This window comes from Brachycentrus maculatus, unplaced genomic scaffold (genome assembly GCF_059751285.1).
Source record: "Brachycentrus maculatus isolate JH-2025_06_01 unplaced genomic scaffold, ASM5975128v1 h1tg000388l, whole genome shotgun sequence".
In the NCBI taxonomy this organism is placed as follows: Eukaryota; Metazoa; Arthropoda; class Insecta; order Trichoptera; family Brachycentridae; genus Brachycentrus; species Brachycentrus maculatus.
This window is the reverse complement of record NW_028281137.1, coordinates 600,492-622,392: the sequence shown is the minus strand read 5'-3', so window position 1 is coordinate 622,392 and position 21,901 is coordinate 600,492. Positions and strand designations below refer to the sequence as shown.

Genomic DNA, 21,901 nt, shown 5'->3' with positions numbered 1-21,901 from the left:
AGGATTTGAAATTGTGAGTCGAATCAATCACTGCGGATTTTTGATGAAGTGAAGGAAAGGGATGGCGAAAGGTAGTAAAGGGGAATACAATACTATTTGTCAAATTCGTATAGCGTCGCCTCAAGGGCGCTCTCTGATGTCCAAAGTTGACTAATATGTGCTCACCATCTTGTTTTATGGAGTGAGCTACACTACAGTATAATATATATCGCTTGTGTTCCAAGCTGGATGGGGGTATTCACATGTTTGTAAATAGACGATTAGATCAGGAGTTACTATAAACAGCTCCAACCAATTAAGGCATGTTTCCGTCAGTGTGCGGCCAGAAAAATGTGGTAAAATTAGAAAAAAAAAACATTTTTAGAAATTAAATTTCAAAACACCGCCATTTTGAAATATTGATAAGTGAAAATACGAGTTTACTTATATATATATATATATTTTCTAACTCGTTTCGAAAGATTAATATAATATTTCGTACATTATATGCTAAGTATGGCAATTATATTCCGTAGTATAAATATGACTAAGTTGGTGTATATTTAATGCCATAAGTAAATTATTAAGGCCATAAACTACACAGGAAAACGCTAAATAAGTTTATGAAATTTGCATTTTCTTAATAACTTTATGTAAAATACGACTCCGCTCATGGATAATAATTTAAAAGTACAATTTTATTGCGCAATATACAAGTAAATAGGCAAATTAAACAGAGAAAACAGGTTACTAACAAAATATCAACTCGAAAATGTTTCCGAGGAAAATTAAGCTCATAATCTCAAAGTTCAACAAACAGGCAGCGTAATCTAAAAACAAATTCAATTGCTTTCTCAAACAATATTCCTCGCCCCCCTCCGCCCCCCGCCGCCCCCCTCCTCCGCGCGAACCGGAGCGGGGCACACCCCACCCTTACGAGGTAAAGGGTGTACGGACCAGGGGCGCAGCCAACTGCAGGGCAAGTCGGGCAGAGGAAAATATCAACATTTTGATTAATACCTCAATATAAACGAAGAAGCCTATTGGGATGGGAATATGTGTAGGTACTTACAGGGCTAACGACATGTTACTGACTGGTGTGAATGAAAACTTTATACTATCTAATATTCACTATTATACCTATGTATGATTGTCACGAAGTATCTATGTACGTATTACATGTGATGTATAGTGTTAAGTGATAACACTTAAACCAGACAATGCCAAGTAAATATCCAGACTTGTGTATTCCTATCTCAATAGACTTATTCATCCATCCTGTGCTGTATTGATACAAAATTTGACGTGCATAGCTAAATGGATCATAAATAGAGTAAATTCAATAAGATTTGTGAACAAAAATTTGGATCCACCCAAAAAATTCGGACTTATTTCAAACTTTAATTAAAAAACAAACAAAAAACTCTTTCGTTGTAATATAGTGTTGTTTATCGGACAAATTGGCTGAGTCACTGTGATACAGAATATTTTTTTGGGAGCTTGTTTGTCTATGATTTATTATTTTTAACACGGTTCGGCAACGCCTGGAAATTGTAAAATATAAATTTAGCACATAAAAATGAATATTTCAGGCAGAACTGTCAGTGCCAGGAAAGTTATTTATCATAATAAACATATTTTATACTAGCGAAAATATGATTTCAGAACGGGGCGGCTAGCCAGTGGCGAGAGGAAAAAACACCAACATGACAAAACACAAACAAAAAATAGTGATATGTTCATAATGAAGTGGGTGTTGTTTGCCTACTTAGTGCAGAAATCAGCGTTATATAAGGATGCACTAAATCTTAGTTTCGATTCCTAGCCGGATTAATAAAATAGCAGTTTTTTTAGTGGGCATATTATATTGCTCTGGACATGGATCCGAAGATTTCTACTAAAGTAGATTGATCAACTGAGATCTGGTTGAGAACTGGTTGTCATTTTGATTTTACGTAAAAATTGTGTGTAAAAAAAGTAATGAACGCAGTATTTTGAATGTTTTTAATATTTATCTGAAATAAGAATATAAGTAAAATACAAGTCAATAAAAAGTAGATTTTATTTTCTTTTTGAACATCGTATTAATAAATAAATACAACAATCTTTGGAAATCAGAGTTAAGATTGGATAATGGTGATGTAAATTGCATCCAGAACTAACATTTTTAAATTAAAGGGGAGTTTTGTTTATTCATAAATTGAAACTTAAATAAAAAAAAACAAACTAAGAAAAGATTTCAATAATTATATTACAAAGCTGTAATCGTGTTTAAATAAATACACATTTAGTGAAAAAAATCGAAACAAAGATTTTATCTCTCGATTTATCGACATCGGTGATAGACACTGATGTCGTCGAATTAATCGCAACGATGTAATAGTAAAACCTTTTAACAAGAATCACTCTCGAAATGATAAAGACTTCCAGGATAAACATTCGCAGAGTAAAATTTTCTCGCAGACAAAATAATATCATTCAAATCTTTATACGTGTGCGAGTGTGTTTACGAAAAATCTTAAAAGCTTCTTTGCCCACCCCAAGGCTTTTATTAGATTACAAACGGGGAAAATAAGCAGTGGGAGGCGACTCCCCCCTCCTGCCCCCCCACGGCCCGCTCCACCAGCCCCACAGGGTAACCAGCCGTCCGGGGAATGGTGCTAATCAAATGAGTTATCTTAAACATAGAAAATGCGAGATTGCTTTATCAACCTTTGTGTTCCTCTGTGAATAATTTTCTGTTAGCAAATATGTGTATGGAATACTGCTTTACATTATATTTCGAGGGGAAGTTTAGATGAATATATTACGTGAAGACATTGCGATATAATTTGATAATAGGAATTGATGAAACGAATTGGAAACAAGAATATGCTCATATGAAACGTGTTTAAGAAATTGTACACGTAATTTTGATTAATTTAGGCATATTGTAAATACAGGGTGTATCGTGATAGAGTGTAATAGTTTTAAGTGAATTGTTAATTTGTTACATTTTGTAGCAGGCTGATTAAAGTTAATTACACGAAGACATTACATATAATTCGGCCTTTTATCCAAATATCAGTCAATATTGTAGGGTAATTTTATACTTAAATATATATACAGTAAAAAAATACATAAAAGAAAATCAATCTGGGACTCTATGCAAGGTAGCCAAATTTGGTAACTAGTAAATGAAGATGCGCATAATTAACAAATATTTATTTATTATTTAAATAAAATAAAAAAAACACTAGTATAATACCACTTATTAAGTTTATTAATGAAACGTTTCATGACTAGTATCCAGAAATTAAGACGTTCTCATGAACAAGTGAAAATATAAACTGCTGATGAGAACATCTGTTAATCTCAAAACTAGTCATGTTTACACAATAAACTCAAAAAATGGTATTATAAAGGTGTTTTATTTTTAAATTTTTATTTCACAAAGTTAATGTCAAATCAATACATAAAAGAAATATAATAATAATATATTATAGAAAAATATGGAAAATATTATTTGGTGTTCAACTAAACGTTCATCTAAAATTAGTTTCACGATTAAAGCTATACTGATTGGAGGTAAAAAAATTCTACGGTGTTTGAAAATGATGCGGAATGCATCGAAACAAGTGTCGATTAGATTTTAAGAAATATTGATACTGAGTAATTATAAAAATATATATATTTTTCAGAAAAAGTCATGGTAAAAATAAAGCTATCGTGATAAACAAAATAACTCGTAAGAAAAAAAAGGTCTTAAAATACATAAGAAAAGAAAGCGAGAGAGATGATTTATTCAAATGGCTCCTTTAGTGACGTTAGTTGGGCCGGAGGGCGGAGGGCGGCGCCGCGTGTATGCAAGAGTTGCATAATTGAATAACATTAGCTAGGAATTATTCGTCTTGTCCCCGCGCCACAGTCACCCCAGCGCGCCCCCTCCCCCCTCCCCCACCCCGCGGCGGCAAGGCGCATGACTCAATTTAAAATCTCATTAAATATAAAAATCAATCTGCCCGCGGCGCCCCGCCCGCTCCGTCCCTGGCCGCCCGCCGCGGCGAGACTGCAATTGTTGCACAAAACCCTTAAGGTTCACTAAATAAAGATGACGTCATTACTATCTTACTTATTTAATTGTAGCAAAGTTGATTATATAATAAAATAATAACTGTAGGTATAGTTTTTTCCACATATATTTCTTATTTTATATAAAATGCAGTTCCATCAAGAAATGTCAGGACAAAACTTAAATCTAATAAAAAGTTCATAATTATATTCTATTACGAGGTTGCTTGCCAAAGTTGAAAATTTCAGTTCTGACGATCAAGATTTGAATCCCGGTATGGAATAATACCTTTTTGTGTTAAACTAATTAAAAATAATAAAAACAAACTAAGAGACATAAATAAATTTTTTACATCATACATTTAATTAATAAAAACATGAGCATTCAATTTGATTTTTTTTCTTAATTTTTTTATTTTATTTTTACTATTTCAGTTTCTATTAACAGCTTACAGGTTCCAGGTTCGATTCCCAGCAAAGTCAACATTAATATTAAATTTTATTCAGATATACTAAAAAAAGATTTTGATAAGCGAATATGGTAGTGCAACGATTATATTCATACTGTTCAATGATAGGCGGAACGGTGAAAGTTACGCAGTGCATGAAATGATCTCTTAAACCGGCCAACGGCAGGTTGTAAGCTCTGCATAAGCCCAAGCTTCTATGTTCCTTTCCCATAAAAGTTCTTCATCTGATGAGATGTCTATAAAAATCTAATTTTATATACTCGTACTTATTAATAAAGTGCCGTTCTCGTATATCCTTATCGTATCGGGGTTGCCATTATCCGCTGCACATCGCCGCAAAATAAGGGTGCTCCTCGGTAGGGCACGAAGCGTCGAGGGAAGGTAGGTACTTTACCTTACGGGCTGTTCAAGGTGCCCCGCACCGGGGTTAAGGTAGTCTCATCCCGGCAGGATAAGTTAAAGGTCAATAGGACATGGGAAGATTGAAGGGTGCGATGTTTTCCGGGATATTTTTTTGCTCGAACCCTTAAGTGGATGAGGGAAAATTAAATATTAGCATTCATATTACAGGGGGATCATTTTCAACAGGCGCTGTGGCGTAGAAGGGTACGTTTGACTGGTGTCGCGGGGTCAATTCACGCCAATCGCAAATTGACTTCCAGAAATATCTATTTTTAATTGGTCAAGACCAGCGGTCTGCAACTTACTACCCGCGAGTAATTGAATTGCCCACTACGACATTTTGAATGACCCACGAAGAAAATACAATGATGATAATTTTGATAAATTCTGTATTACTTAAAAAATATATATTTACAGAATACGCCGAGGAATAGACTTACGCTAGAAAATCTCAATTCCTGTGTTCGACTTCGAAGTAACCACATACTTGCCAAATGTCGAAAAACTTTCCAATAAAATTCCAAACCAAGGCAGCCACTGTTAAAAAGATTTTTTATCCATGTTTATTTTATAAAATAAATTTTATTGACACATACATATATACTCGTATATTTTATTTCAAAAAATCCAAAATACAACTGTAATCTTTGAAATAATTTTTCCCACTTATCAATTTTTTTTATCCAGACTCTCAAAGGTTGCCGCCACTGGTCTAGACATATTCCTTCCCCGTTCTTTCTCTTATATAAAAATATACTTTTTACCACAGGAAAAAGATGCATTCTCGAGTGGATTTTAAAATAATTTCAAAACCTCAAATAAAACTGTTTTCAAAATTTTATTTTTCATCCCCCACAACACGTTATTTCGAAATTATAAAAATTGGCAATTGTTTGATTAATAAAAGTCCATTAAAGAAGGTGCATTTCTCCATTTGGTTAAACAATTAGGAATAGTCGATGCGGAATTCAATAATCTCACGTAGTACGCTCCTAATATCCTGTTTCTGATTATGTTCTCTGTCCGGGAACTAATCTTCAGGATTCAAAATCAACGGATCATTTCCGCTGGAAACTGGAGGAAAATAGATCGTTTATCTTCATTACAGACTTAGCATACTTATGTATACTCACTCGTATACTTCTAGCGAGTGAGATATTGTAAGAAGAATATGAACGGAGGAGCGAGACAAGATATGAAATGTACTATTTCATCTCGAACAGTTATTTAATGTGACACATAGATGGCAGTGTATGTCTGTTTTATGGATAAATGCAGGTGTCGGGAATAAAAGTATCGGACGTAACTTAGACCATACGCCCATACTCTGGCTATAGAGTATCTGTCTGTTGAGATGTCTGTAAAAGTTCCCTCGTTGTATTCCGTACAACAATACTTGTTTGTAGTCTAAATCGATGTTATGTAATATCGAAGTTAAATAATAGCTCTCGACGAAATACACTTTGCTTTCACTATACTATTAGTTTACACGAAGTTGTCGTTTGCCTAGAAAATACTAAAATTTCGATTGATCATTTATGGTTATTTATAAACGTTTTACACCACATTGCTATCATCAAACGGTATAAAATTGGGTGAGTTAAGTTTCGAAAAGTAATATTCTTCTTACAATAAAATATAATTCTTCTGACCCTTATCTACAGACAAACGTGCACGGGGCACTGCATTGGATCAACATAATGTGAACTTAATATTTAATTATGTGAAAGGAAGGCGACCAATCTTGAGCTTCAAGCACCAGTCCAGGTTAATATTAAATAAGTATCAGAGGGAATAATATCAGAATTTTTTCTTTAATTGATTAAATGCGATGAGCGCACGGTGTTTGAATATGATGCCGAATGTAACGAAACACAAGTCACTAATAGATTTTAAGAAATAGTGTTATTTACCAAATAAAAATTATTTTAAACCTTCTAGAAATTGAATGCCGGTCCACCAGGATGACAGACAAGCACGCTAGCCACTACACTATGGAGGCGGACAATTCTTGAACTTCCGAGTTTTCTAATGAACTGGTATAATATGATATACAATTATTAAAGTAGATGTATTTAATTACAGATTTGTATTTTTGGATAATACCATGATGGCTTACCCCTTTCTTTAATTAACAATTGGTGGGGCTTCCCTTTACTTAGTTTTGTTGGAATAATAGAAGGTTAAATCTTAAATAACTTTTCTAATATCATTAGATAAGTAGGGTCTGTGAGAAAAGCTAGATAAATATACACATGTACGCGGTATATGTAATATTAAACAAAAATCGAGATGGAAAATGCATGAAAGAATGTTAATAAGTGAAGTGTGTATTAAGCAATAGAGGATGTAGAACATTAAATGAATTAACATTGAATGGTATTGTCGTACAGAGCTTCCGGCAGCGATGACGTGAATGTAGCAAACAAAGCAATTAAAGCGTGTATTCAAATTACATACTTAAAAAATTGTAACGAAAGGTCTTTAAAAATAGATAAGGCCGGTCTGGACTCCCAGCGTCTTTCCCTCCTTTAGTTAAAATCACTTATTTGCCAAAAACCGATAGCGGAAGCAGATTTTAACTGGATGAGGTGTAGTGATTGTCCTTACGAAGAGACAGGTTCGTTTGAAAACCGATGGACTTAAATTTCGGTAACATACCTATCATTTTGTTAGGAAAAATATAAATTCCAATGAGAAGGTGGTTTAATACGTATGTAACACTCTCCTTGTCATTCATCGCTCACATTGTGTAAAGCCCACTTTAAAACACAATGTGAAAGATGAATGATAAGGAGAGTGTTGTATTACCATACCAAAAAGTTAATAAAGCTTTTAGTACAAAATATATATAATTATAATGTCTTGATTTGTTCTTTCACTATTAGGGCATTCACATACTAGTGTTGCGATATTTAAAAAAAATATATAAAGAATATCTCGGTTTTCCTTTCGTTTACATTTTTTTTACTAACAACACTTCGGTTGCGACACAATGTACTCGTCGTGTGTAGTTTAGTTATCTAGGCAATCTCTGTTGATACAATCTGTGTACCGTGGAATCTGTGTTCCGACAATGTCAGATAAGATAAGCAAATATTTGGACCGAACAGATTTCAACACTTGTGCACCCTATATAACGATGTTCAAACATGAGAATATAAAATAAAAATAAGAAAAATATATTTACGTTTCGGTACAGATTTTTTTATGTGGAAGTTCGTCGTAAATCAAGTTGATAACCTTGATGCACTCCTAGTTTAAAACAGTGGCAAACAAAAATCTGGTCAATTTTAAATTACTATAAATATGTAGTAAATTCAAGTGAATTTTCTCGGGTTGGTGGACGTGGGGCGACGGTAGTAAGGAGTGTGAAGGGAGGAGAGGAGGAGGAAAGGGGGAGGAAAAAGTTATATTTTATTTTTTTATCATGTGCAATGATGAATGGCTTCCTGTTACAATTTGCGCGACGTTTTCCGTCAGCCAACATTCCGGAAGCGTTATTTATTACGTTAAGGCGATTGTTCCGAATACGATCATAAAATATAATATTATATCAGCCGTTCGGAATTATCTACGTGTGTGATTTTTTTTAAATTGAGCAATAAGGAAATTCAAAATGAATAGAAATTATTGATATTCCAACCTTCCAACTAAGACAATAATGTTTAAATATTTTCCCATTGTTACAAGTTGAAAAATGCGTTGTTGTAATACATAATTGAATTTGCTTGCTAATAAACGGATTTTTTAAATTTTATGACAAAAAACAAAACATTGCTGGAAATGTGGTTTCAAAAATTGGATTTAAGTCTTAAAATAAAATTTTGTGTATTTATATATACTTATGTAATTTTTTATTTAAATTTCACGTGGTACCGGTAATTTCTATTGCGACACGTGTTTCGATGCATTCCGCATCATTTTCAAACACCGCATGTGAAGCTAAAGTTGTGTCCTTTATGAATCTCATGTAAAACTGCTTTGGCATAACTTTAAATATACCTCAGTGTATGTCACATTAAAGTAAAATTAGATATCAATTTCATAAAAATATGCATTAAAATGTTGATTTACACCAATGTTAAGCCTCTTACTGAGCACAAAGATTAGTCCCTTTTCAGGAAGCACAGTGTATCAATGCATAAACAAATAAAAAAATTTCATTGAAAAAAGAGATAAAAATATCAGTTTTTACAGTATGGAAAAAATGTGCCTGTCTAAATGTAAACAACTGACAATGTAATGAGTGGGAACGTATGGAAAAATGGGAATTTTGTCTAGTGCTATTAAGGGTTTAAAAAATGTAACAAGGGATTAAATATTAGTAGATATTAAATAACTTCATGCGCGATAGAGCTTTAGACTTGTATGGATTCACCGCTTCAGTCTACAAGAATGGTCCATTGTTTGCTGCAATGTAATACATTATATTACTCTCCATTACACATACTGGAATATGTTATTAACTTCACTTTCATTAAGGTGGGATAATCGATTACCCGCAACATAATTTTCTTTTAACCCGGGTATCATTTAAAGCAATTGAATTTTTTGCTTAAAACACCATTATTGTATTGCGATTATAAGTTTTTCTTCGAAATAAATACATGGTTTTGAATAAAAAAAAGAGTTATTGATAGGAAAGTAGTTCAAAAAATGTTTTTTTTCAATACCACGTATTTTCTTTTGTATAAAAATAAAAAAATAAAATTCCAATACACATATATACTAAAAAAAAATATGCGCGGAATACGCGTGTGGCTTCGCGCGCTGCCGTTCGCGTACTGAACTGTATATTTGAGAGTACACTCTTAAGCTACATAGGCTAAATTCTTGTTAATCAGATGGTGAAACCGACATAGTTATTCATCTCACGTGAAGATAATTTTGAAAATCTCTAATTAAAAACTGATATAACTGAACGAAAAAAAGTTTTTAAGAAGCTAAAGAATCTTAATTTAAGACCCAAAAGGGCAAAGTACAGGAAATCGAATTTAAAAATCCTCGTAGGTATTTCCAATTTGTGCCACATTTATCTTACTCGTGACAGATACAAAAGATTTATGTGACATTCAACTGACAACTATTTATAGAAAGGTAAATAGTTGGGCTTCATCACCACATGATAAAATGCAGCAAATAACAAAAAATGCCAAAGTAAAAATTAATATGATTATAAATAAATACCTGGTCATTCATGATGTAACCGTTGTTGTAGTGGTGTGGGGGTACTGACAGTGAGAGATCCAGGTTTTCTGATCGCTGAAACAAACAAACAAAAAATTAATTTAACAATAAATAAATTCACAATAATTTAACAATAAGTTTTATAAAAATAAACTGAATAGAATTTTCAAATGCTAATACCACAAAACATATAGGTGAACAAAAAAACAACTTCGTTTTGAGCGAATTGAAAATATTTTTTGTAATGAAAATTAAACTACAAATGCAATGATCGTAAGGTTACCCGGAAATAAGATCAGGTAAAAAATGTGATTTAAAATACATTAACTATTGTTTTAAAGTGTTATATAACATCTATGTATGTATTTAAAATACGACTTGATTTAAAAAAATACAGATTGATTCGATTCATACCTTCTATTCATTTATAACCGTTAAAATAAAAGCAACCATTCAAAAATTAATCGGATTTTCATTCCATGTGACTAAGTACAAATAGTTATATGCAAAATTCTAAATAATAAAAAAAAAAACATTATTTTATTTGTATTGTAAATTCACTAGTCTTGAATTAGTATTTATTTTGTACTATTATTTCTTGAATTTGATTATTATATTTACTCACGTATTATTAGTTACTTTAAAATAATTAATTCCGTTTACTATTTGGTTTCGGCCAAATTTCAGGTCACTATATGGTTTCAGCTGGATCTCAGGTTATTGTCCGGTAATCGTTCACTCAATGAGAATTGGGGGATATCGAATAGTGACATAGTAATATCTATCAATTTCTCGTTGAAAATTACGCCGGACTAAACTGCGCATATTAATTACTAACGCACGCAGCTTTTACTTTTTTCAATAATAAATTTATACATAGTGTTAAAATATATATAAATTATAACAACAACATCAATCACAACATAATTGTAAAGACCCGAGTCTGGTTTGAGATAAATTTTTAAATAAGTTGTCTCTTTCTTCGATTGCCGAAACAAAATGGCGAAGAACGAAAAAGATAATAATAAATAATGATCGCAATAAATAAGACAGCGGAATATATAAATGTCACAATTAAACAGCGACAGGAGCAGATAACAGAGTGACTGATGTTATAAGATTGTACAATAACGAAAGAGAAATGTTGCCGAGAATTTAGTCCGCGAAACGAATTATTATTTTTAATCAGACAGTGAAGTGAAATTGGCTATTTTCAAGTTGTTCTAAACTATACGAGGTTATAAATTAATGAAAACTGTCAGAAAATATCACGATCTATTGTTAGGGGTTGGAAGGCAGAGGCGCAAAGTCGAGGGGATAAACATGTATTGGCGGGGAAAAGTAAACCCTTTCAACGCTTCCATGACCACTAAAAACAGAAAACATATTACTAAAATACGATACAATTTTAAACGATTGTAATTTTAAATCTAAATTTATATAGTAAAGTCATGTGCTGATTCCGGTGCAGATTGAGTTAATTTCGAGTTTACCGGGCATTAACACGGGCTGAACAGGTTACTTATTACGCGATATTGCGTCACTAAATTGACAAAAATAAATATGCCGAGTAATGTATGGATATATGTCAAGTAAATAAAATTAGGCTAACGAATGAGCCTGTTATTGTCGTTTATATATTACAAAAAGGTTCAACATAAAAATATAATAAAAAATACTGAAGAAGGGACAGTCTGCATGAAACCGAATAATGAAATGATAATAATAATAGCTATAAGTTATTTTTGTGAGGTTCGTGTGACGAATGCGTAAGAGGTAACAGACCCCCAGGAGACCACCCTAACGATGGAAAAATAGCTGATCATCCATCTCCCAGGAGCAGACTCCGGGAACAACAAGACACAGTCCTAGCTAAAGAGAAGAAGAAGAGGTTTATATGAGATTGGGATTCTAATTATATTTCTATTACTTCATAGTACGGAGATAAAAGCAAAAGCAAACGTATCCGACCGAACGAGATGGATAAAGCCTTAATCAAATGATGATGACGTTTTGTGGGCACAGAGACATCGGTATATAAAGGGTTAATGGCAGGGAGCGGAGTCAGCAACATGACAAACAAATAACATCTGTAAATAATAAGGGATGACGCGGAAAAAGGGAGGAAAAATAAATAAACGAGAAATATAAATTAATCCCGCTCTTTGTTGTTTTCGGACGAAGTAAAAATAACCCGAAGCGAGTCAAACACTCGGTCGCATTTTGGTAGTCGACGTTTGTAGAGTAACCAAAATGAAAAATAGGTACAGCTCCATCCAGAATTCATCGGCGAAATACATGAATCATTGATTCTGACGAAAGATCCATTGTTAAAATGATCCGGTCTTAGCGAACGGACCACTCGAGTGATTCGGATCCACCGATGCGGATGTTCGAATTACCGGATCTTACATAATTGTAAACATGTGGGTAAGTAATTAAATGCAATCAAAAAGAGTTTCCGCAGTATTTATTTTTATAGAAACGGACGACGAAACAAGTGACTAATCACGAAAACAAGTAAATAAAATGGGAACAGATTTAATGGAGAAATACTGTTAATAGGGGGGATTAACACAAAATATTTTTCTAATAACGTTAAATGTATCCTCTACGAGTAGGAACTAATGTAATTACTATGAAGGGCAAGATATATAAGTATTAAGAACTGTAATACATATTTAATTTGCTAAGTATGCATTATGCAAAGAAAACAAGGGGACTGTCGAGAAGAAGCATAAAAATAAATTATGGCATGAACTCTGCACCGTATACATCCTTGCTTAGGAAAAACTATAACATTATACAGATGGGCGATATATCTAAATATTTATGTGTCGCGGAGCTTTATTTACATGTCTCGTGATGAGACATTATAGAAGATTATGTCGGTGGATGGCGGCCATTTTGTAATGCGACGCGACGGAGGGTAAACTTGACTATAATATCCGTTACATCTTCACAATGAGGGGGATATTACAAAAAGCGTGATATTAAAAATAATGCACGTTTAAAATGCCAGGTTACATTTGAATTACGAGTAGTAATGTGATATATTTTTGAAAATCAAAATTTAGATATAATATTTCGAAGTTTTTTGCCTCCCTGTGATATATTTTTACTAACAAGATATTATTCTATCATGAGCCATTTGCTCTTGTCCGTAACTGCTGTTAAGGCTGAGATCTCAAACGTTAAAATTCAGAACGCGACCGGCAGCGCGAGAGGCCAGACGTGTCTCCACGCACATTTTTTTAAAAAGAAAATATATTTTAATTAGATTTTTTACAATATATATTGAAAAAACATTTTTATACATTTTTTAACTCCTTACCTTTCAACAACACCTTTCTATTCAAAACCAATTATTTATTTCGAAGAAAAATTTATTCTTTCAATAGAAAAAAAGTGTTTTAAGAAAAAAATAACAATTCTATTATTGATATTTTGATTTGGATTTTTTGATATTTGGTTGATATTTGAACATAAAGTCTATTAAAATAGGAATATGTTAGTTTGGGAATTCGGGGGGGCTAACATGTTGGCATTGGCTGGTTTGAGTGATAACTTTCAACTATTAATTTCAACCATAGATGACATTAAGTACCTTAGAACGGGGCTACTTGAACTTTGATGTGTTACTTGAGCCCAGTACAAAAAAGAGATTTAAATATGTATTTGGTCTACAATAATGAACGTATCGTGACAATAAGTGTCACCTGTCAGGGAAACAACGAATCATGTCGATACGTTCATTATTGTAGACCAAATACAGATCTAAATATTTTTTTGTACTGGGCTGAAGTAACACATCAAAGTAGCCCCGTTCTACGGTAACTTAAGAGATATTCATTTATCATGAACAAAATGCTATTAAAAATAAATAAGCTTTTGATAACTCTTTAATAATGATTAATAATAATAACGAGTTTGATTAATAGATTTACGTTTGGATTAAAAATTGGCAATTTCAATAAGTATGAATAATATTATTTATTTTATAGATAAGCACTAAAACTAGGGATGTAAAAGGGGTTTTGATGACTACTTTCGGTAAAGTGGATTAAAAAAAACAGTGAATGACGACGTCCTAGTATGAATGGATAATAGGTTAAAAGGAACGACAAAAACGTTGAAAATAAAAATGACGAAGGACGCTTGTTGTTTAGTTCGCCTGAATAGTGAGTATGAAAGGAAAATGACAGTATAAAAATATGCCGAAAACTGAAATGAATAAGAGGGAGAAAAAACAAAACGTAAAAAGCAGACTCCTCTGGAAATTTATATTTCACGAGTGACAGGAGGATTTGTGTTGTATTTCCATACTGCTTGCACTCGCGGGGGCTTACGGGAGCGAGCGAGAGGAATAACATGAACTTGGCTAAGATGCAGTCAGGGGCGTACATTCCATATAGGCATGAAAGCAGTGCCTACCCTACCTTACTTACATATAACAAACAATCGAATAAAGTTGACTTAACAATTGTGATATTTTTTCTTCTTCTTTGACCACTATCTCCATTCATATGGAGCGGAGCATAGGGCACGGTATCTTATCAATATGATGTTAATTCATTGTACAAAGGCAATGAGATCACGAATGCGCCTCACGTTTTTAGGATGTAGGAGAGGAATATGGAATACAAATGACGAAAGTGAAGGAGTTTAGGATCAAAGACACTGCTTTATGGATAAGGAAATCAAGAAGGAACAGTAGACAGGAAAAGGAGAAAAGCAGTGATGGCTAAGATACTCGGGGTTGCATACCCATATTCTAACTAGCTTATCTAAGTTGTACATAACTAATTGGGACGAGTCTCTTGAGGTAAAATATGCTCAAGCTATTATACAACGAATTGCAGCACTTTTGATTTACTGAAATAATTTGATTTGATTTTTATCAATTGGTAGGTTGTATTCAAGTGCCTACCCCCATTTCAAACTTTGTGCACGCCCCTGGGTTTTGGTGTATGAATAAGCAAGGGGACTCGACGAGAATAGAGAAATATATTAATAATGTGTATTAAGAAAGCTGGATTTAAGGTTCTTTGTACACAAATATATTTGGACACAAAAAAACCATTTTCATTTCTTCTCTCCGTATGCGAATTTAATGTTTCCTATAGTTGTATGAGGGGCTGAAATACATACTATTATTTTAATACAACATACTTTTTTAGTATCATTTTAAATAAAAAAAAACAGAATTTTAACTGCGCAGAAAATTCGATACTAACGTATTTAGTTCATATAAAATTAATTGTTTTGAAAATTGTAATCGAATCATTAAATATTTATCGAAAATTCATAATTGATTTCGTTGGACAATTTAAATTTACGAATGTAACTTTATCGTGATTTTTTTCTGATCCAATTATTGCTGATCAAAAAAAGTAGGATAGAATTTTCAACCGTTTTATTAATAAAAAGGCTATGTTAAAAATTAATCGTTTATTCAGTTTTGTAAAATACACCAGTGTGGACATTTAGTTAATATTGAATATTTTGAATATAAAAATAAAACACTTATCTGACACCACTATTTGATTTAATTAATGTAAACACGGCTAGTTTCGTGAATTACAGAGCTATAAAAACTAGCCGTGTTTACATTAATGAACTCATAAAGTGGTCTTACATAAATGTTATATTTTTATATTTAATTTCGCCGTATTATTCCACAAAGTTAATGTCAAATCAATAAATAATAAAGAAAGTAGACTTTCTCCACAAGATTCGCTAGAAACAGCATTGTTACAGACGGCATGTTAAAGTAGGAGGACAACATTGCCAGGATGATAAACAATGCTGTAAATGCACATATTTAATAGGGTACTTATTTAGTAACATTAAAATAATATATACATATATATATATATACATATATATATATATATATATATATATATATATATATATATATATATATATATATATATATATATATATATATATATATATATATATATATATATATATATATATATATATATATATATATATATATATATATATATATATATATATATATATATATATATATATTCTTACACTTGAGTATATTCTTGAACCCTAGAGACCACGGGATTTGACGCAATGTACCTTAAAAAAAGCTCACACTTTACAAAAAAAACAAGTGAAAATTTGTTTTTTTGGAGAAATTTGCGTAAAATACGAACATAAAATATCGGTAAAAATTATGATACGTGCTAGTTGTCACTACATTTGGATGCAAATGGATGTCCGTCGTAAATTTTACGAATGCCCCGTAATCTAGGGTTAAATTTAAATATATTTGTAATAAATATCGCTAATAAGACAGTCTAGTTTAATTTATCGACTCTTGATCTAAAAAGCCGCCATCCAGAGCAAAACAGCCCGTTATTTGTTTATGGTGCATGACAAACTTAATAACTATAAACACAACAGTTTAATAAAATATTATAATGCATAAACGGAGTAAATAAGATCGTATTAAAATTTAGTGACGCAAACGAATCGTGAAAAAATAATTAACAATTAACGCGAGCACGTACTCGTTTGGGAGCAAATTAGAAACCATGTTCGGCAGATATGGTAAATGTGTATCGCGAATTCGTTGAGAATTAAACAGGTTCGTTGATTAAATATAACAATAACTGTTATTAACATAATTTACTGCGTCTTCACTAGTGTTAATATGAGAATCTAGATATTTACACGGCTTTTAGCAGAATTCGCCTAAAAACATTAATATACATATAAGTATATTACATACAACATTTTTGAGTGTATCCAAATACGAAATTGGGTTTCTTCACTAAATAAAAGGGTCTATGCTAAACAAAAGATTTGTCAATCCAATCATATATGTCTCTGGTGAACTCACACGTAAAACGTCATGAGATTAATGATATATGTAGGAGTTCCAAAAATTTGAGTATCAATCGTGGGTAGAATAGTGAGTGTTGCACGTTAACCAGCCAATGACAGGTAAATAACAGTCCAGTAAATACCCAATAAATGTGTGCTTTTTTGACAATGCCTTTGCGAGGCGAAAAAATAAATTCGGTAGAATCATAAATACTGTTTTGATGTAAGTGTAGTAATAATGATAGAGACGGAATTGTGCATAGAAAAAACCAATTCAATAAATAAATGATTTAAAAGCGATATAGCACAATTATGTGGGGGATTCGGATTGTTGGCATACCAAAATCTCATTCAACACGATACGGTAGTAAGTCGTATTTTGTATTCAAATAAGATGACACCACAGAACATGGGAGAGTATGCAACCTTTTGTTGGTTTCGGAGGTCAACGTTTGCTGCGTCTTTCATCTTTGTATGATGAAGAAAAGTCCCCACAAAAGAATTCAGACAGTCGAACAGTGATGATTTAACGCTTTAAGAAGATGCTATTTGCAGACGTATGATCATGTATGTACACATTTATATTATTATAGTATTTATGTAATACTCGAACAAAAAGTACCTACTGCATTCTTTCAAACAGAAAAAAATCACGAATATAGGTACGATCTGAGTACAAAACTTAAAATAGTGTTTCTTTCATACATAAGTATTAAGTTCGTTGAATTTTGACTATGCTGGTTTTGTGTAGTCATAAGGTATTTCTTAAATTAAAGATATTATAAAACTTAAATAAAAAACATAAATATAAACAAATTGATAGAAATATTATGTACTTGAATTTTTAAGAGAGAATTTAATTTTTATTTCATTGATAAGATTGTTAAGAAAATAATGCGAAAAGGTAAAATAAAGTATGCAGTCACAGTAAAAATGAATGTGGATAAATTTTTGGATAATTTGGATACATGTGCTAAAAATTATGTCTTCAAATGATAATGCTATTCTATTTTAAAAAAAACTTGATAAATATTAGGAAATTGATTTCTAGTTTATGAAAAAATAAAATTACATCAACATGATATTTTCAGATAGGGTAATAATAACAACAACAACAAAAAAATAGTAAAACATTGAATATATGACAAATTAAATAAAAAAGTTGGTAATTTTTAGTTTAAATAATAATACATATTTGTAAGTATATGAATTTATATATTGCTGTTTAATAAAAAAAATATTTATACATGCATTTAAAAAAATCACTAAAAATAACCCTAAATTTAGAGGTCCTATCAACAAACTAAGGAAAATAACCACTACATTATAATTTTCTTGAAAAATACATCGTACAAGCTTCAGAGTTGGGGCGCTAGATGTCTCTGTTATACCAAAATAATACTTTCGACGTAGATTCGTAAGACATGGCAAGGTAAAAACATAATCTTTTCAATACATTAATCAGTTTTAACATTTGCATGCACATTCATCTTCGCAGTATTTATATATTGAAATGAAAGATGTAAATATATTTTTAACAAATGATTAAAAAAAATTGAAACACGACAACGCGGTACCGTTTTTGTGGGTATTTTAAATTTTTGTAAATACTGAAAATGATTTAAGAAAGACCTTTTATATAGGTATAAATATTTCCGAATTAACGTTAAAAACCACGTACTTGCGGTGGTTTATGAACAGATATTTTTATGAATTTGGTACATTATGAGCAATAAAGGATCATAAAGTATGTACAATATAGCCCGTATAGTTGAATACCTATGTATAAGTTATAAGAGAATATCATACACTAATATTCATGAATACAAATTGCTGTTTATGGTTACAACAATTGGAGTAATTTATTTTACAAGGCTAAATTGATAATAATTGAACATTAAATCGAATTCCGCTGACAACAGAACCACACACTGGAAACATTAAACAAATTCTATTTAAATAATATTAAGCTCTAAATTCAGATATTTTCCTTATTTAAAAAAAATGTCACATCTTTCCGGAAACTAAGAATCTCAATCTTACAGTTTTTTTGATGATGACTTATACAATATTACATTTGTATTTTCAAAGTATATCTATTTCACTAATTGATTTGGCAGTCACTTTGTGGTAAACTCTATCCATTTCTAATTTAAGTATGACTTGGTTAATACCACTATTAACAAGTAAAACTTAAAGAAAAAATATATCTATTTCAATAATTTAAGCATATTTTTCTATTAAAAAACGTGCATCGCAATTAGGTTATAACGTATCTCCTTCTAATTCCAAGTTGATAAATCTTAACCATTTATTTTCGTCAAAACCGATTACCTACTCTTATAATTTGTACTAACGAGAAAAATTAAAAACTTATATATTGATTCTTATTATAAATTCTCAGTTTTAAAAAGGTCAGGACGTGGAAGGAACTAGTGAAAAGTTTTAGTGATTCATGAACAAGGTTTCTAAATTGGTTCATATACAGTATCTACTCAATGAATTAGGGCCACCCATTATTTTTTTGAATACTCTGAAATCTTTTGGATTATTATATTTATTTTACATAAATACTTTAAGTTTTCTATTGACATCTAATATCATGTATATTACCTTCAATAATATGTAAAATACACCTGGATTATTTAAGCCTTTACGAAATTTCAAACCCTTTTTCTGAGAAAGGTCCCTAATTAGCACAGGTAGACAGATAGTTGAAAGTTCAAAAAATAGTCCTATCTCATTTATTAGTGACGTTTCTTGAGTTCTGGTTGTTGTTTTGTTCAGAGAGGTTATATAGTTATCGTGTCTTGTGAAAAAAACTTAATTTTTAATTTTAGTTTATAAAGTATAATTTTTTTTTGTAAACACAAGTGTTTTTTTTGAAAAGGACAAAATGGGAAAAAGTAAAGACATTTCTGAGGAAAAAAAGTCTTGTGTTATAGTGGTACTGAAATTAGGAATACTATCTAATAGAGAAATTTCAAAAAAAGAAAACGTTTTTCGTCAAACAGTGGACAGAATTTCAAAATCAATAAAAAATCAGTCACCCGCCACCAGCAATCGGCGAAAGAACTGTCGTAGGATTAGAAAAACAACACCGAGGACTGATCGAAAAATCGTTCAAAGTGCCTTAGAAAACCGTAGTGCATCAGCAAAAACATTAAAAATAAAATTGGAAGAAGAGGGTATAAATATATCGGTATCAACACTGAGGCGACGTCTTTACGAAGTAAATCTGAAATGCAGGCGCCCTGTAAAAGTACCAAAATTGACACCACGAATGAAAGCGGATCGATTAAAATGGGCCAGGCTACATCGAAATTACTCGGTAGATGATTGGAAAAAGGTATTTATTTAAATTGAATTTTCAACATATCATTTTAGTAAATAAACTTATATATTTGAATTAAACTTAAATTTTCATTATTTTTCAGGTCATCTTTAGTGATGAGTGCCGGTTAGAAGCCGTGACAGAGAGCCGTCGATTAGTCAGGAGAACACCAATGGAACGTTACAATGAGGCCTGTGTGGTAAAAGTTATCAAACACCCCCCTGCAACAATGATATGGTCATGTATTATTAACAATTTACCTGGGCCGTTGTTTTTCGTGGAAGGAACAATGAACCAAAATTCCTATAAGCAGGTCCTCGAACGAATTTTATTGCCCTTCTACCATACACTCGACCCAACAGAAGGTCCATACACCTTCATGCAGGATGGGGCACCTTGCCACCGGGCTAAATCAATAATAAAATTTTTGTCTAACAAAAATCTGCCTTTGCTCCCCTGGCCTGGAAATTCTCCGGACCTTAATCCTATAGAAAACGTATGGAGCATGTTAAAAAATAAGGTATACTCATTTCTAAATCCGACAGTAGACTGTCTAAAAAAAAAATTCAAAAAATTTGGTCAGAAGACGAAGAAATAAAAAACATGATAAAATAGTGCATTTTCAGTATGCCAAAAAGAATTGAGGCAGTAATTTCTGCCAAAGGTGGAAATACTAAATACTAACTATATTGATATGAAAATATATGCATAATTTAAGCGTAATAAAGTGTTCATGTGTAAATAAAATTCAATGTTGTTTTATTCAAGGTTTTCTCTGAGTTATTCCTGTTTGAATTGAGAAATTGCGTGAAATTCTGCGTGGCCCTAATTCATTGAGTAGATACTGTATATAGAACTTCCAAGAATTTGAGTAGTGTGGTTGTCAATAATGGGTAGAATTGGTGAATGTTACACGTGTGTAAAGTGATCACTTAAACCAGCCTATGACGGTCGTAAGCCCCGTAAATGCCCAGACTTCCATATTCTTCTTCATCTTTGATGAGATATCAAAAAATAATATGTCAGGACGTGGGTTTAGGTACAAGAAATCAAGGTTCGATCTTAAACTACGATATGTTAAATAATAAGTAACATTTTAATATAGTGTATGAATCTTCTACTTCTTCCTGAAACCCTTATCCGCACCCTATGGTGCATAGGGCACTGCATCATATAAACGCAGTATTATGTTGATCGTTAACACATGAAGGAAAGGTGAATGTACTGTGTTTCAATGTAATATGAATATACCGTGAATCAATGTGTAATACATTTTTGTGTTCTTTTGAGTATTTAATATTTTAGTCCAGGCTGCACTCGGCACGCTAGAAAACATAAACAAAAAATAATCTAATTTGGGGAAATAAAATCTGAAATGTTCAGAGGGCGGTCAGGGGTGGAGCGAGGGCGGAGGCCGAATATTCGTTACGGTGATTTTATTAAGAATTAGTGCGCAGCCTAGTGTGACGGAGCCGGAGCTTTTTTCAAAGCTTTCACGGTGCACTTTTCCCAAAGCCGATTTGATTAAATCTAAATTGAATTTGGTAATTTGTTTTGTTTGTAGTGCTGGCAAACGGACACAGGCACTAAACGCATTACCGAAACATTTAATAACTTTCATATC

At 32.0% G+C, this 21,901-nt stretch overlaps 1 protein-coding gene across 10 annotated transcripts in view; it reads right to left on the bottom strand.

Moving 5' to 3' along the window:
- The window catches only part of LOC148303037 (uncharacterized), a 343,245-nt gene that overhangs the window by 27,524 nt on the left and 293,820 nt on the right, over positions 1-21,901 (bottom strand). For all 10 annotated transcript variants that reach the window (XR_015838539.1, XR_015838540.1, XR_015838541.1 and 7 more), the window contains exon 2: positions 10,092-10,166. Coding sequence is in view for 7 of the 10 variants with exons in the window: in XM_088270661.1 (XP_088126787.1) it covers positions 10,092-10,166 (75 nt within the window). In the remaining 3 variants the exon portion in view is untranslated. The remainder of the gene's footprint in view (positions 1-10,091; positions 10,167-21,901) is intronic.